The 14,512-nt window shown below is 39.0% G+C and overlaps 1 protein-coding gene across 3 annotated transcripts in view; it reads left to right on the forward strand.

Annotated features, from left to right (window-relative positions):
• The window catches only part of LOC142029050 (complement C1q tumor necrosis factor-related protein 7), a 127,248-nt gene that overhangs the window by 43,892 nt on the left and 68,844 nt on the right, over positions 1–14,512 (forward strand). For all 3 annotated transcript variants that reach the window (XM_075023338.1, XM_075023328.1, XM_075023343.1), the window contains exons 2-4: positions 4,876–5,076; positions 5,998–6,243; positions 6,951–7,948. In XM_075023338.1, the coding sequence (XP_074879439.1) occupies positions 6,006–6,243; positions 6,951–7,582 (870 nt within the window). In that variant the 5' untranslated portion in view covers positions 4,876–5,076; positions 5,998–6,005 and the 3' untranslated portion in view covers positions 7,583–7,948. Of the gene's footprint in view, positions 1–4,875; positions 5,077–5,997; positions 6,244–6,950 lie in introns of those variants that run through there.

The raw sequence follows: 14,512 nt of genomic DNA on the forward strand, positions 1-14,512 counted from the left end.
TGTCAGGTTTCATTTATTTGTGTGTTCTGGTATGGCTGGCAGTGAAGCTGCTTCGCCTGCCAGCCCTCATGTTAAAATTCCCCCCAGCTGAGTCAGGCTATCTCACTGATACACGCCTTTACCAGCTTCTACGGCATTTTTAGTAAAGACAGCCTTCCAAATAATGGGAATGGCTGGAACCAGAGAGACTGTGCTTCAAGTCAGACACTGAGAAATAAAATTACTCCCACTCCTTTGATATTTTGAAAATCAAACACACTGAACTTCTGGTCTTGATTATAAGCGCTCTATTTTTTTGTGAAGGCTTGAGACGTGGTTGAAGAATCTGACTCCATTCAATGTAGTTATAAAGGAGACTGATCAAACGTGACTGAGTACAAACTTAAGTGAGTGAGACCATTAAATGTCAGCATTGCTAATAAGGCCTTTAAGGATTGTTTTCTCAGAAATATTTAGCTAATGTTCCTTCTCACTGGCTGATTGATCCCTTTGGGCACCATCAGCCATTCTGAGACTGGGAATTAAAAGTGCAGACTGCTCAAGAAGTGTCAGGTCACTCTCCCCTTCTTACACAAGGGAAGTAATGACAATGTAAAGCTATGTGAAGATTGCTGGATTGTGTAGCTAACCCAAGGAGTGTGGTGGTGGCCAGCTGTCATCTTGATTCCCTAGAGTAAGGCACAGTCTTAAAGGCAGAGCTCTGGAAGACCAGCATAGTCCCCCTAACACGAAACAAGCAGGGAGATGCATAAACCTGTGCCCAACTGAAGGTGAATGATCAATGTAAAATACCTGGGAAAAAAATCCATAATTAAAACTTATATTTTAAATAGCATAAAAATCACACAGTGCAAAGAAACTGCAGAGCATGGCATGCTAAACTACAAGCCACTGTTTCCGAGGCTTTGTAGAAAGGTCGGTGGTGGTGGCAAACTGAATGGTAGGTTGGACCCTTCAGGCATGTGGACACAAATGATTTTTGTGGATCATGTTTTGAGAGGGAAAAGCCAGGCATAGGTAGTGAGATTTCAACTTAATTGTTGAGGGTGTCTCTCTCTGCTTCTCATCCTGACTTATTACCTCCTTCTCCACCTTGTTTCTCTTACCACAGAACTCCTGGATGGGAGAGCTGGGGAAGGTCTGTACATCCCACAGTGGGGATGCAAGGTAGCAATGTGAGGTAGTATGGGCCTTTGCTATTGGAGAGCCAGAGGATGTACAGACTATCTTGTTCTGCACCACTAAGCCATTGCCAGTGCTGCAGACAGAAAAGGCCCAGGAGCATCGCTACTTCTCAGCTACATCTTTTTTGCACAAGGAGGTTAAAACACATCTTCTCCTTCTCAAATAGTTGTGCATATGTATTGGAAGTGAATTCAAAGCTAGCAAGGGAAGACAAAAGTAAGAACACAGCCAGGATAACTTGTGACTAATAATTACTGGCTTTTGACCCAGCTTTTATTTATAACAGATTCATCGGAAATCTTCTAGGATTGTTTCTAAACAATGACAATTAGTAAGTTTTAGAATTAAGACCTGCATAGCTGGACAAGGGAGGAAGATTAGATCATATACCAGGGAGTCTCAAAACTGGGAATTTGCTACAATCCCTTAATTCCTAAGCACAAAAAAAATGTTAATGACATAGTCTGATCACGAAGTGAGTAAAGAAGTGAGATTTCCTAAAAGCTTGATGTTAAAGACCCTTTGCCCAGCACCTAGCTTCTATGGGAATGTAACATACAGACTTATCTTCTCAAGGTTGATCATAGAATCATAAAAGCATAGAATAGTTTGGGTTGGAAGGGACCTTTAAAGGTGATGTAGACCAACCCCTCCCCCCCCTCCCCCCCCAGCAGTAAGCAGGGACACCAGGGACACATTCAACTGGATCAAGTTGCTCAGAGCCCCGTCCAACCTGACCTTGAATGTTTCCAGGGATGGGGCATCTACCACCTCTCTTTTCAACCTGTTCCAGTGTTTCACCATCCTCATTGTAAAAAATTTCTTTCTTATATCTAGTCTGAATCTACCCTCTTTTAGTTTAAAACCATTACCCCTTGCCCTACTAAAAAGTCTGTCCCCATGTTTCTTATAAGCCCCCTTTAAGTACTAGAAGGCTGCAATAAGGTCTCCTTGGAGCCTTCTCTCTCCAGCTGAACAACCCCAACTGTCTCAGCCTGTCCTCTGATGATTTTTGTAGCCCTCCTCTGGACCCGCTTCAACAGGTCCATGTCTTTCCTGTGCTGAGGACCCCAGAGCTGGATGCAGTACTGCAGGTGGGGTCTCACCAGAGTGGAGTAGAGGGGCAGAATGACCTCCCTCAACCTACTGGCCACACTGCTTTTCATGCTTCTTTCGACTATTTACATCTGTCAACTTAACAGACTGCAACAAGGTATTGGGTCCAGAATAGCTTTTTTAATATTTTTCCAATATTGAATGAATCAGATGATCTTTTGGGTTTATGCACAAGGGCAGTGATTATGCTGCTCGTGCAATTTGAACAGTGATGGAACTAATGAATCTACCACCCTCACCTTGAAAAGCTGTTCCAGAAATCAGTGCACATTAGAACTGATCAGCATGTCCATCACCTTCCAGTGAATGCCTTGGCGTGCACTCTTGCTCTACCTAGTGGATTTGGAACCTATTGAAATGCCATTTTATAAACTTGGAATAACATTATTCTAACCCTGTGTTCATACCATTCTCATTATTATTTTTGGTGATGGTTTTGATGAAGATGATTGTTATTGTTGTGAACAAGAATACCATGTGCTTGTTCTGGCTTTCAATATTTGGAAAAAAGAATGAATTCCTCAAATGTTGTTCTTCCCTGAAGAAAAATTATTTGGCATATATAAATGACACTGTTTCCTACCCCAGTTTATGGACAAAAGTTTGTATCTTTGAAAAGGACAATCAGAAGCCAGGACCAAAGTGTAATTTATTACTTACTTTCTGCCTACCAGTTAACTCTCTGTGATCAGGTATTTCACTGCAACATAGGTGACTCCCGAGAAAGTGATCTGGGAGGTGTATTCCACCCTCTAACTTCATAAGCCCAGGTGAACTGAAATCTCTGATTTTGGCCTCCTAATTCAGCCTGAAATTTCGAAAGCATGGCCATATGTTATCATCCACCTTTAACATTACAATTTACATTTTAGAGCACTCACCAGGAAACAGGGGGCATGGGTTCCATGCTGTACATCCTTCCTTAGTTCGAGGAGATTCACACTTTCCAAGAGACTGCTGCAATAACAAAGAGAAGCACCTTCCACCCTTCCTTTTAAAACTGGACCATTACACAGGAAGAAATGCAAGAGTCTGAAGTCACAGGGCAAGAGAAGTCCTGATTCTGTGGCCTAATGCATGGTTTCCCAAATGTCATTTGTTGGGTACCACTGTTGGAAGCAGCCTTCTGTATTCCCCCCAAGCCTAAATTCAGGATTGTAAACGTTATCACCTGAACATCATCACCATTTCCTCCCAAGACTACCTCTGTTCCTCTTCCTGCAGTCCCACCATTCTGCTTCGCAGCCCCATCACTCCTTAAGTCCCCCAACCCATAGCTGAGAGCTCCACGTTTTCCCCTCTATGCCTTCTCCTTCCCAAACTGGTTCTCCAGCCACAATGCCCCAGCCATCTAAGGCACATCCCTAGCTCAACAACCCCATTGCCCTCACCTTTCCCAAATGACTTTTTTCCCATGGCCTTAGCAGAAACACATGTCCCAGACTAATTAATTTCCTGTAGGCACATGAGAAGAACAGCAGGGGAGGTCTGGGAGCTGGAGCCAGCTTCACGCATCAGTAAGTTCCTGGCCAGCCAGTGACAGGAGCAGCTGTGTGAAGGCGCTTACTCTGATATGTAAAAGATCCTGGACATAGGCAAAACCAGCAGTTGTTGAGACTGTTTTTGCTTGGTTTACGTGCAACACAGCGTGGGAACACCTAGCCTACTGATTCAGGCTTTCATCTGGCAAAGGGCAGGTTTTGTTCCAGTCCTTGATCCTTAGGTTGTGTGTGCTTCTTATCCATCAGCTTTGTGTAAAATGCATATGTAGACTTGGGCATGAACTCCCTGCAAGCAGCTCCCTGCTGGCTAAGCGCTTAAAGTTGTTCTTCTCAGCAGAAAGCTTTGTTGTCCCTGCTTTAAGTCCTATGAAAATCCGCAAGCTTTATTTGGGTACACTCGGTAGTACATCAGAGCCAACGTCGCTGTGAAGTTTGTGCTTGTAGCTATTGCACTGGAGTTATCATTTGCTGCTCTGCTGTAATATTAAGCATTCATCTGTTAATCTGCTCTTGGAGGCTGTTGTGCCTGACTGTACTGTAAGGCTTTATCATATGACAGCAAAATTAATAGTTCAGTTTCTGCCAATTTGATTCAAGATGCTTAATATGAAAAGCAGAATATACATCACTGAAGAGAATTTTGGAGCATTATTTATTTTTCTGCAACTACAATATTTTCGTGCTTTTTTTCTGCACTTCCATTGATACCAAAACAGTTTCTAATTTTCTGTTCTGTAAAACAAAAAAGATTCTTCATAAAGACTGTGTATGTGTATGTTTATGTGTATATGCTGGCCTTCTTCCCTGCTGAATAGATTTGACGATGCTGTATACCAGCTGATATATCATGAACTGCAAATAAATGTAACGGTTTGGGTTTTTAAATCAACTAGTCAATGCCAATCAGTATCACAGTGAAGGGAATGGGAACAACTATTTCTAGACTAATTCACTTTGCAACTTCTTTAACTCTGAGAATGAATCTGAGTTTCACAGTGAAAAAAGGTAGATGGTATTTTACACAAATACTTTTCTGAATCCTCTACTCCATTTCTTCTTTTTCTCCCCACAGAAACCAGTGGACTCTGATTTCCTTGAATGCTTTAAATTAGCTCTGAAGGAATGGACAACTCCAACAAAAAAACCCCACAAATCTTCTGAGAAGCCAGCAAAGGAACTAGAAAAAACAGCTTGACTTGCAAAATCTCACCTGACCCATGACTGGCTCCCTGCGAATGCAACAGTAATTTAAGACGCCTTTGTACAGCAGCAGGTACTGCAACTCCTCCGCATGTTACTGTTTGTACAGTGTTTTTTCCTTAGTCTCCCAGTGTGTAGTGGAACAGGGAAATCCAATTGACATTCAATTGTTTATGAGAACACCCAGATATTATATATAAAGCTTTAAACAATTTTCTTGCAAGATACTGCAACACAGTTCATTTCATATGACAGTCCAAGCCAAGCTTAAAAAAACCCAACCGGTTAGCAGCCCATTCACACTCCATCCATTCCCTGCAGGGCAGCTGCCTGATTTGACCTGACTGATTAGGGTGGTCACACATATTTGTGCTATGGTCATCAGGGTTTCTAGCCAGGCACCGATGCTTCAGCTCTCTTACTGGTATCCCTTCTGCAGGCTCAGCAAGCTTCTTCTGTGGTTATTCAGGTTGGAGATTCATTCACAACCATAAGAGCAAATTTCAAAATGAAATGAAGGTGTAAGCTTTGTCCTCACTAGAAAAGACTGCTCCTGCAGGCACATCCTCCTAGCACAGATATAACTCTCTCCAGCAAGAGGGCTTTTCTCTGCAAAGTTTATAGAGGTCCTAGAGGCAAAATAAACTATGCAAGCAAAGGGCTTTGCATTGAAAAATCCAGATTCTTTTTTAAACATGTCAAAACTTGGTCCAAAAAAGCTGGTATTTGCCAGTTATACTATGTCAGTCTACAAGCTACTTGAAAGACATACAGTAACATATATGGTGACCAGAAGAAGGTCCAAGCTGACAGACTTTCCTCCTTGCCTCCTACATGGATTCTGGTAATGCAGAAATCCCAGGTTGTTCTCTGCACACATACCTGTGTGTAATGCACCGCAGTGTCACACTTATTAGCATATTCAGAGCCATCTGCATGTGACTAGAGTGCCATAATATGCATAAATAGTCTTATTTGTATGTATTTTTCCCAGATCCAAGGATGTTTGTGTTGCTTTACATTACAAGTTTTGCCATCTACACAAGCGAACAACCTCTTCAAAGCCAGTTCAAAGGAGAAAATTACTACACCAGATACATCTGTAGCATCCCTGGTTTGCCAGGCCCTGCAGGTCCCCCCGGAGCCAGCGGATCCCCGGGGCCACACGGACGCATTGGTCTTCCAGGAAGAGATGGTAGAGATGGCAGGAAGGGAGAAAAAGGTGAAAAAGGGAGTGCAGGTATTGAATACTTGTGTAACCTAACACATTAGTACAACAAAGTATAACCTTTCATTGTCACTGTTATACATATATATATATATATATGTATGATAAATGTGTGTATGTGCCTGTGTGGGTTTAAGTGTGATGCATGTATATCTAGTGAGAGAAAGAAAATATGCAGATATATTTTAGCTATGTCTTAATATGCATATACTGAAATCTGTGTAAATAAATGTCAATGCATAGCCTTCCTGCGCATAGATGCTAAGAAGTAGTTTGTGAAAAATGAAGCATGTGTGGTGTCAAATAAACAGTCAAATAACAGGTATTTAGGTACACACTAAAAATGCTCAAATAGTAGGAGATATTTGGTGCACAAGTATCATTATATGGGTAGCCATGCTGTGGTCCTTTCCATCAGCAGTGCCCATAGTTCAGTCAGCAATGGACTGACTCCATATAAAATTTTTCAGTGTGTAATCAAGATGTATGAAGAAAAGGAGGAATATAGAAACAAAGGACCTCTGGGCTGTGGACCCTGGTCCTCTGTTCCAACCTGCCATTCCTTTTGCAAGCTTACTAGAAGATTTTGAAAGTATTTTTGGAGTATTTTGAAATTCTGACTGTGTTTTTCTTGTTTGTTCAGGCATACACAATAGCCCACACAATCATTTACTGAGATGATATGTGCAACGATTAACTAACTTAAAATGTTTTTGAAGGTTTAAGAGGAAAGACTGGGCCATTAGGACCAGCTGGAGAGAAAGGAGACCAAGGTCAGTCTGGTAAAAAAGGACCTGGAGGATTGACTGGTGCCAAAGGTGAAGTAGGTCCAGCTGGACCACCTGGACCTAAGGGAGATAAAGGAGACCGAGGAGAGCCAGGTGCACCAGGGGTCTGTAAGTGTGGAAAGATAGTGCTGAAATCTGCCTTTTCTGTTGGCATCACCACCAGCTACCCAGAGGAAAGATTACCAATTGTATTCAATAAAGTCCTCTTCAATGAGGGGGAGCATTACAACCCTTCCACAGGGAAGTTTATTTGTGCCATCCCAGGGATTTATTATTTTTCTTATGATATCACCTTAGCAAACAAGCATCTTGCAATTGGGCTGGTTCACAATGGGAAGTACCGGATAAAGACATTTGATGCGAACACAGGCAACCACGATGTAGCTTCTGGATCCACAGTGATCTACCTTCAGCCAGAAGACGAAGTATGGCTTGAGATCTTCTACACTGACCAAAACGGTCTCTTTTCTGATCCAACGTGGGCAGACAGTTTGTTTTCTGGATTTCTCTTGTACGTTGATACAGATTACCTTGACGCTTTATCGGATGAAGATGAGCTCTGAAGCAGATGATGGCAAATAACATTCAAACTGGACACCCCAGCACAGGATTTTATCTAGCTGTGTAGGGGACACAAAGCTGAAAAAAAAATAATCTGGGAGTATATTTTTGCTTTGATAGAAACCAAACCTGAGCTCATACAAATCCTTCTAGAATCTAAGCTGGATTTTTTACTGAACAGCAGGGATATCAAAAGGAACTGTAATTAAAAAAAGACTGCATCACTCCAGGACTGACTCCTCCTGAAAGTTATGTTTGTAATACTATTTAAACAAATTTAAGATACTGTACATTTGATTTTATATAAAATATATTAAGTTGCAATGTAGAACGGATATTTTGTATATGACATTAAAGTAAAATTGAACAACTGATGGCAATATCATCTTTGGTCATTTTAAGAGAGGAAATGCATTAAAAAAAGAGAAAACATTGATTTTAAAAAAGCAAAGGAATAAAATAGGAATGTCTGGTGCAGCTGAACAGGTCACCAGGACAGTCCCATCTGATATTTACACCAACAAATGATATTCATAATTAACTAACCTGAAGATTTGTACTAGCTGAGGACTGCCCACTGACAGCCATAAAAGAACAGAACAAAGTATTAAACATATAAAATAATTAAAAACTGGAGATCTGAAAACTTGGAGATACACAATCAGTATTCAGTATGGGTATTTTCAGTGTATTTCCGAGTGGGTTTGCTGTTCTTTCAATGCTATTCAGTATCTTTATGAGAAATGCCAAAGAAAATAGACACTTTTTGCTGCAGAAAATTGTGGATGCCGAAAAACTGATAGAACAGTAACCAATAATAAGAATAAATTATATGGAACAAACTGAGTCACATCATTAAAGCAGACTTACTGATATTCCAATATGGCAAATGCAATGAAACAAATGTAGGTCACACACAAGATGAAAAACTGCATTCAGGAAATCAGTGAACTTGGAAGAGGTACCTGGGACCTCATGGATAATCAGCTAAATATGAGTCATCAGAGTAGGCTGTTCCTACAGCCCTTTGGGTGTATGATAAATGGAATTACAAGCAGAAGTAAAGAGTAGTTACTTAGGAAGCTGCTAATTCTGTCAATGTTTCAGAAACTTACTTGAAGATTGAAAAAAAAAAGGGTTGTAATTCTACCCGTGTGGATTACATAAGAGATGTAACAAGGTCAATTTATTTTTCTTATCAATGAGGTTAAGAGGTGATTTGATCACAGCCTGCAAGTGCCCATCTGGAGATAAAATTTCTGGTAGTACCTGGCACTTCCTTCTACCAGATAGGAGCACAGCAAGATCCGCTGGTGAGAAACTGTACCAGTTCCCACTGGAAATGAGGAACCCATTTTACCAGTGGCAGTTATCAATCATTGTAAAAATAAGTAGGAACATTGTGAGTTCTCCAGCATTCAGCACCTTTAAGTCAAGACTGGCAATCTTTAGTTGGGTGCTCTCACTTTCCAAGAATTTACACTCTTATTCATCCCAGATTTACAGAAACCTGTAATCTGTTATTTCTAACAGTTATTCAGATAGTTTCAAATGCTAGTGGTCTGTGTTGCACAACTCCTGATCCCACTTTATTTATGACCAAGGTGGAGGGAAATTTCTGGTTTTTTCTGTGTACTTGACTTAATTAAAAAAATTACAACCAAATAAAATTACACAAAAATACCACTGAGATTGCAAAATGAGCACTACAATTATGTATGGAACATTAGTCTATGCACTCTGTATCTGTGCCCTCATTTTCCCATGCATTAACATGCATGTCTTTGAGTACGTGATTGCTGATTTATGCAGTGAACAGGTGCAAAGTCCTGTCCACAAATCAAACTGGCAATGCCTGTACAACCCTTATTTTATTTGACAGTGAGAGATGTGTGGTAGAAGACAAAAGTGTACCATTTTTCTAACTAGATATCTAATTTATTAGTGCTATACAAGGGCTGCTTCCTGTGAAAAATATGGAAGAGAACACTTACAGACTCAGTTTATCGCTGTGCTATACAATTATTTATACATCTGCAAATTAAGCACAATATGAGTGCAAGATGTAGCCCGATCATAATTTACAACAATGATTGATGCCAATACTTCACAGCCATCAATGCCTATACAAGGCACAAAGACTATCATTGGCATTGCTCGGTGCTGTCTGCAATGAAATTCCACAGGACAGGACAATCGTATCAGGCCCACGATCTCCAAGAAGCATAATTCAACAGATGCAGGATTGGACCTATAATATGTATTATGCAGCAACTAATAGCAGTATTTAATTACATATTTAGTTTAAAAAAATGGAAATAGGTTTATGACATTTGAATCAATAGAATGTTTACGTTAGAAGTCAATTTTTATTAGAATTAGAAAATCTCCTATAAAGTCAGACTTAAGAAAAGAGTATGACCTATTTTCTTCAGTATCTACAGAAACATGTTTGGTAGTTATAATAATTCTGGAAATTTTCAGACAAAACTAATTTTTCACAATTGAATAGAGAAAAAATAGGGCTTTATAATGAAATGTTTCTGGTTGCAATCCTAACTAAAAGCAAACTGCTTCCACGTAATAATATTGTAAAAACAAAATAAATATAAAAGAGATATTTTAACCACACCTATGTTGAAAATGACATCATGGGAAAAAGTAAACCAAGAGTTATTGCTTCCCTTTACTTAATAATTTTAGATTTGTGTTTGTACAATCATAGAAAAGTCATTTTAGCTTCCCTAAGTTTTCCCATTTGGATTCTGTAGTTATTTGAACAGTTTAATATTTTGGCATGAACTGTTAAAAATAAGTTATTCTGTTGAATTATTCCTATAGGTTTTGGCAAAAAGAATCTTTTTACTACATGTATGGACAACATATGCATACGAGTAGCATGTGTCCCTGCCCTCATTCAGGATCTCAAGCCATTATCCTGAAGTAAATCATTGCTATTGCTATTATTTTACTTGAAAATAGATCAACTTTGATGACATGATATTTCATTACGGGTATTCCTGTCTAAATTTGAATTTATATGGAAAGTATCTTGGGCTGAAGTCTTCCCACTATTTACACCACTACGTTGGAGAGATCTGGTATGGTTTCAAGATGTTGTAAGATAACAAAGAGCAAAATCTCTTTGGGATTAAATTTGAAATTAATCTAAGATTTCTACACAATATATATGTCATTCTACACATGCCATAGTGTCATATACAATTAGGCATCCAGACGAAGTTAGTCATCTTGACTTTGCCTACAGTCAGCAGACAGAAATTAGTATCACCAGGAGAAGCTCCCAGGAGGAAGCATGTCTTTGCTGCAGCACAAACTCTTAGGCTTCCTGATCAAGGCTGCAAGAACTCACACAAACTTCAGACCACCAGGAAACCTTCAAACAATATTAAGATTAGTGTTCCTGAGCTTCATAAGTTATATATATATATTTACTTGGGATATATGTATGTAAATATACATAAGTAAAAAAAAAAGCTATTTGAAACAAAATAGCTCCCCACAGCCTTTTATTCTTTATACTTGGTAGAGTGACATCAAGGAAGTAGTCAATCGCATGTTCCATTGCTGAACACTTTTAACCTAGATAACTAATCAAACATTAAACTCCATCTTCCAATTGATATGAGTATGTTACTTTGACTAAATACCTTCACTTTCTTCACTACCGGTATTCATGTCCATACAGTTTAGGCTGTTATACAATTTTTTTCAGGAGCAATAGGTCCTAAAGAATTTTTTACAATGCTCATACAATGTAGAGGAAATAGTTACTAATAGATATCAATACTGAGAACATTATCTGCATTCTTCAAATCTTTTAAAATCTACCGAACACCATGTCATGGTTTAACTCCAGCCAGCAACTAAGCACCACGCAGCCACTCACTCACTCCCCCCCCCCCCAGTGGGATGGGGGAGAAAATCAGGAAAAAGAAGTAAAACTCGTGGGTTGAGATAAGAATGGTTTAATAGAACAGAAAAGAAGAAACTAATAATGATAATGATAACACTAATAAAATTACCATAGTAATAATAAAAGGATTGGAATATGCAAATGATGCACAATGCAATTGCTCACCACCCACCGTCAATGCCCAGTTAGTCCCTGAGCGACGATCCCCCCACCCGCACTCCCGCCAGTTTATATACTGGGCTTGACATCACATGGTGTGTAATACCTCTTTGGCCAGTTTGGGTCAGTTGCTCTGGCTGTTTCCATTCCCAACTTCTTGTGCCCCTCCAGCCTTCGCTGGCTGGGCATGAGAAACTGAAAAATCCTTGACTTAGTATAAACATTACTTGGCAACAACTGAAAACATCAGTTTGTTATCAACATTCTCCTCATACTGAACCCAAAACATAGCACTATACCAACTACTAGGAAGACAATTAACTCTATCCCAGCTGAAACCAGGACTCACCATTTATGTACTTCTGTGATATGCAAAAATATATAAAACTGACAAGCAGCTTATTTCATTCCTTACCAAGTATGTTTCATTAGTTGGTGCAGTTTGTATAATACTTTATTTTTATTTACTTTCCACAGGTCACACACTATGTTACGTTCATGTTCATTCACTAAGACACTTACTGAATAATTTACTTTTCACTAATTGGTTTAATTTATCCATTGGCAGGTAATTCATACTTAGGATAACTATACTGATGCTGTACTAAGCAATTTGGTCAGTAGCAACTTCAGTTTTATGTGGAAATGTGGCTTACTTTATATATGTATTTCAGGACGTGATGAATCCCATCCAAGAAATAATACATGATAGTAAACAGGAGAAAAATAGACTTGAGACAGCAATATACCACAATCTTTCTCAATGAGTGTTACATTGCTTTCAAGAAACAATTTATTACTTTCAGTATAAACCATTTGGACTTCAGCTCAGAGAGCATTTAGAGGTTATATTCACTTCCCTGTAAGTCAACACTCCAAACTGAGGTTACGTCAGTATTTCTGAATTTCAGAGGCTTGATTCTTCCTCATGTTGGCATGAAGAAACTTGCAAGTACTCTCATGAAATTCTCCAGTCTCTGATACTTGCTTTTGTCCTAGCTGAATACATCAGATCAATTCATGAAAGTTATTACCTAAAGTAAAAGAAAAATTAATAAGATGTATTATACACATATCTTTTAATAGTAAATATATAAAAAGAAAAAGGTGTCTTGGATTATTTGGCATTTGGCTTATATCCCTCAATTCTGAGTATAATTATTTTGGTACAATCCAGCAGCTAGCTGCTGGAAGAGGTGGAAGGAGATTTTTCCTTTATGCAGATTGTTCCTGCAGCAGCAAGTATTAGTATAAAAGTTATCTTACCTGACTTTAATATCTAAAAGCTCAAAGATCACTGCCTAGGCTAAATAAGTTGTTAGCTCTTCCGTCATCAGTGCAAAGAAATAGGTGGGGTAAATTTCTGTTTGGATGACACTGTATTAGACACCTACTTTAAGAAAGGAGGAATCTGGAGGTACCTGTCTCTTCACATTACATGTATCTACGTGACTAACTTAGGTTAGCCTTTAACTTTGGGATGGCAAAAGTTAAATAAGATGTCTCCTCTTAAAGAACAATCCACTAAGTGGAAAAATTGGTGTAATTTAATTTGGCAATTTATATGTCTCACAATTAGAGAGAAGATGTGGATTGATGAGAACATAGAAGTACCCTTATAATGATGGAAGTGACTTCTTGTCAGACCTTTCATAAAGTATTGCTCAAGTTCCTCCTGGGACAACTTCAACTGCAGTAACTTGGCTGTCCTCCAGAAAATTTTACAGTGTATTAAGGTGGGCTAGATAGTCCTCTCATGCCTCCAAATTCAACACACTCAAGTATATACAAAATACTGAATTTTTTTAAGGATACTTAATTTTAGGTGTAGAGAACCTGAATGTATCCCAGAGTGTTTCTTCTTATGCCAAAAAAAAATCATAAATTTATTTCTTTTCAACTTTAAAGCACCTGTCAAAATTCTAACCATAATACAAAACGTAACACAATATTTGTAAAACCATCTCTGTGAAAGAATAGCCTTGTTTATGTCATGTTAACAAAGGGACAAAAACTACTGAATTCTTGAAAAACATGAACGAAGTATGATTCTCTGCTGGCTCTAAAGCAAGCAATTTTTAGCAAGCAGCAGATGGGATTTCTAGAAATGAGTGAATTGTATGAAAGAAACGTACCAGCAGTCCCTTTTCTTTCTCTACTTTCAACAAAGTGTTATTCCTAGGTTCAGAAGACAGTGGAAAGGATTTAAAATTTTTGAGTTGAAGAACAATCCCTTTAATAATCTGAAAACTTGCCTCTCACTGATGCTGATGTCCCTTCCGCACACCACCTGTATTCACCCATACTCTGTCACATGTTCTGGTACGCGAACACACATTTCTAAATCATGTGTGACAAATTTCAGGAAATTTTATTTGTGATTTCTGTCATGTTGGAGTAAGGTGCAATCAGTTTAAAATAATCAAGATGAGCAGAGTTTGTTCTTCCTTGTTTGTAACCTCCCTGAAACTGGGATCACTGTAGAGTTGCACATAGTACTTGAAATTCCTATTCTAAGAACACAGCAACATGTACTCATATTCTGTAGATTTTGTACATGGCTTGTAAGATTTGCAGTTTCACTTCTATTTTAATTTGTTTTTACAAGTTTTGGCTTTGATTCTAGGCAGGTCAAAAGAGGCATATATAGCAATCCAAACCTGACATTATCCTGAAAGCCTGAGAATAAACTCTACCGTTCATTGTCCACTATTCATTTTAAAACTGTTTTAATGCCTAACTTGGGGTCTGCGATCCCTTAGCCTGCCCACTCCTGGGACAACCTGCACCGTGGTCACTACAAGCTGCCACCTACCCTGCCTGTGCTAAAGGCCAT

Source organism: Buteo buteo, chromosome 1 (assembly GCF_964188355.1).
Source record: "Buteo buteo chromosome 1, bButBut1.hap1.1, whole genome shotgun sequence".
In the NCBI taxonomy this organism is placed as follows: Eukaryota; Metazoa; Chordata; class Aves; order Accipitriformes; family Accipitridae; genus Buteo; species Buteo buteo.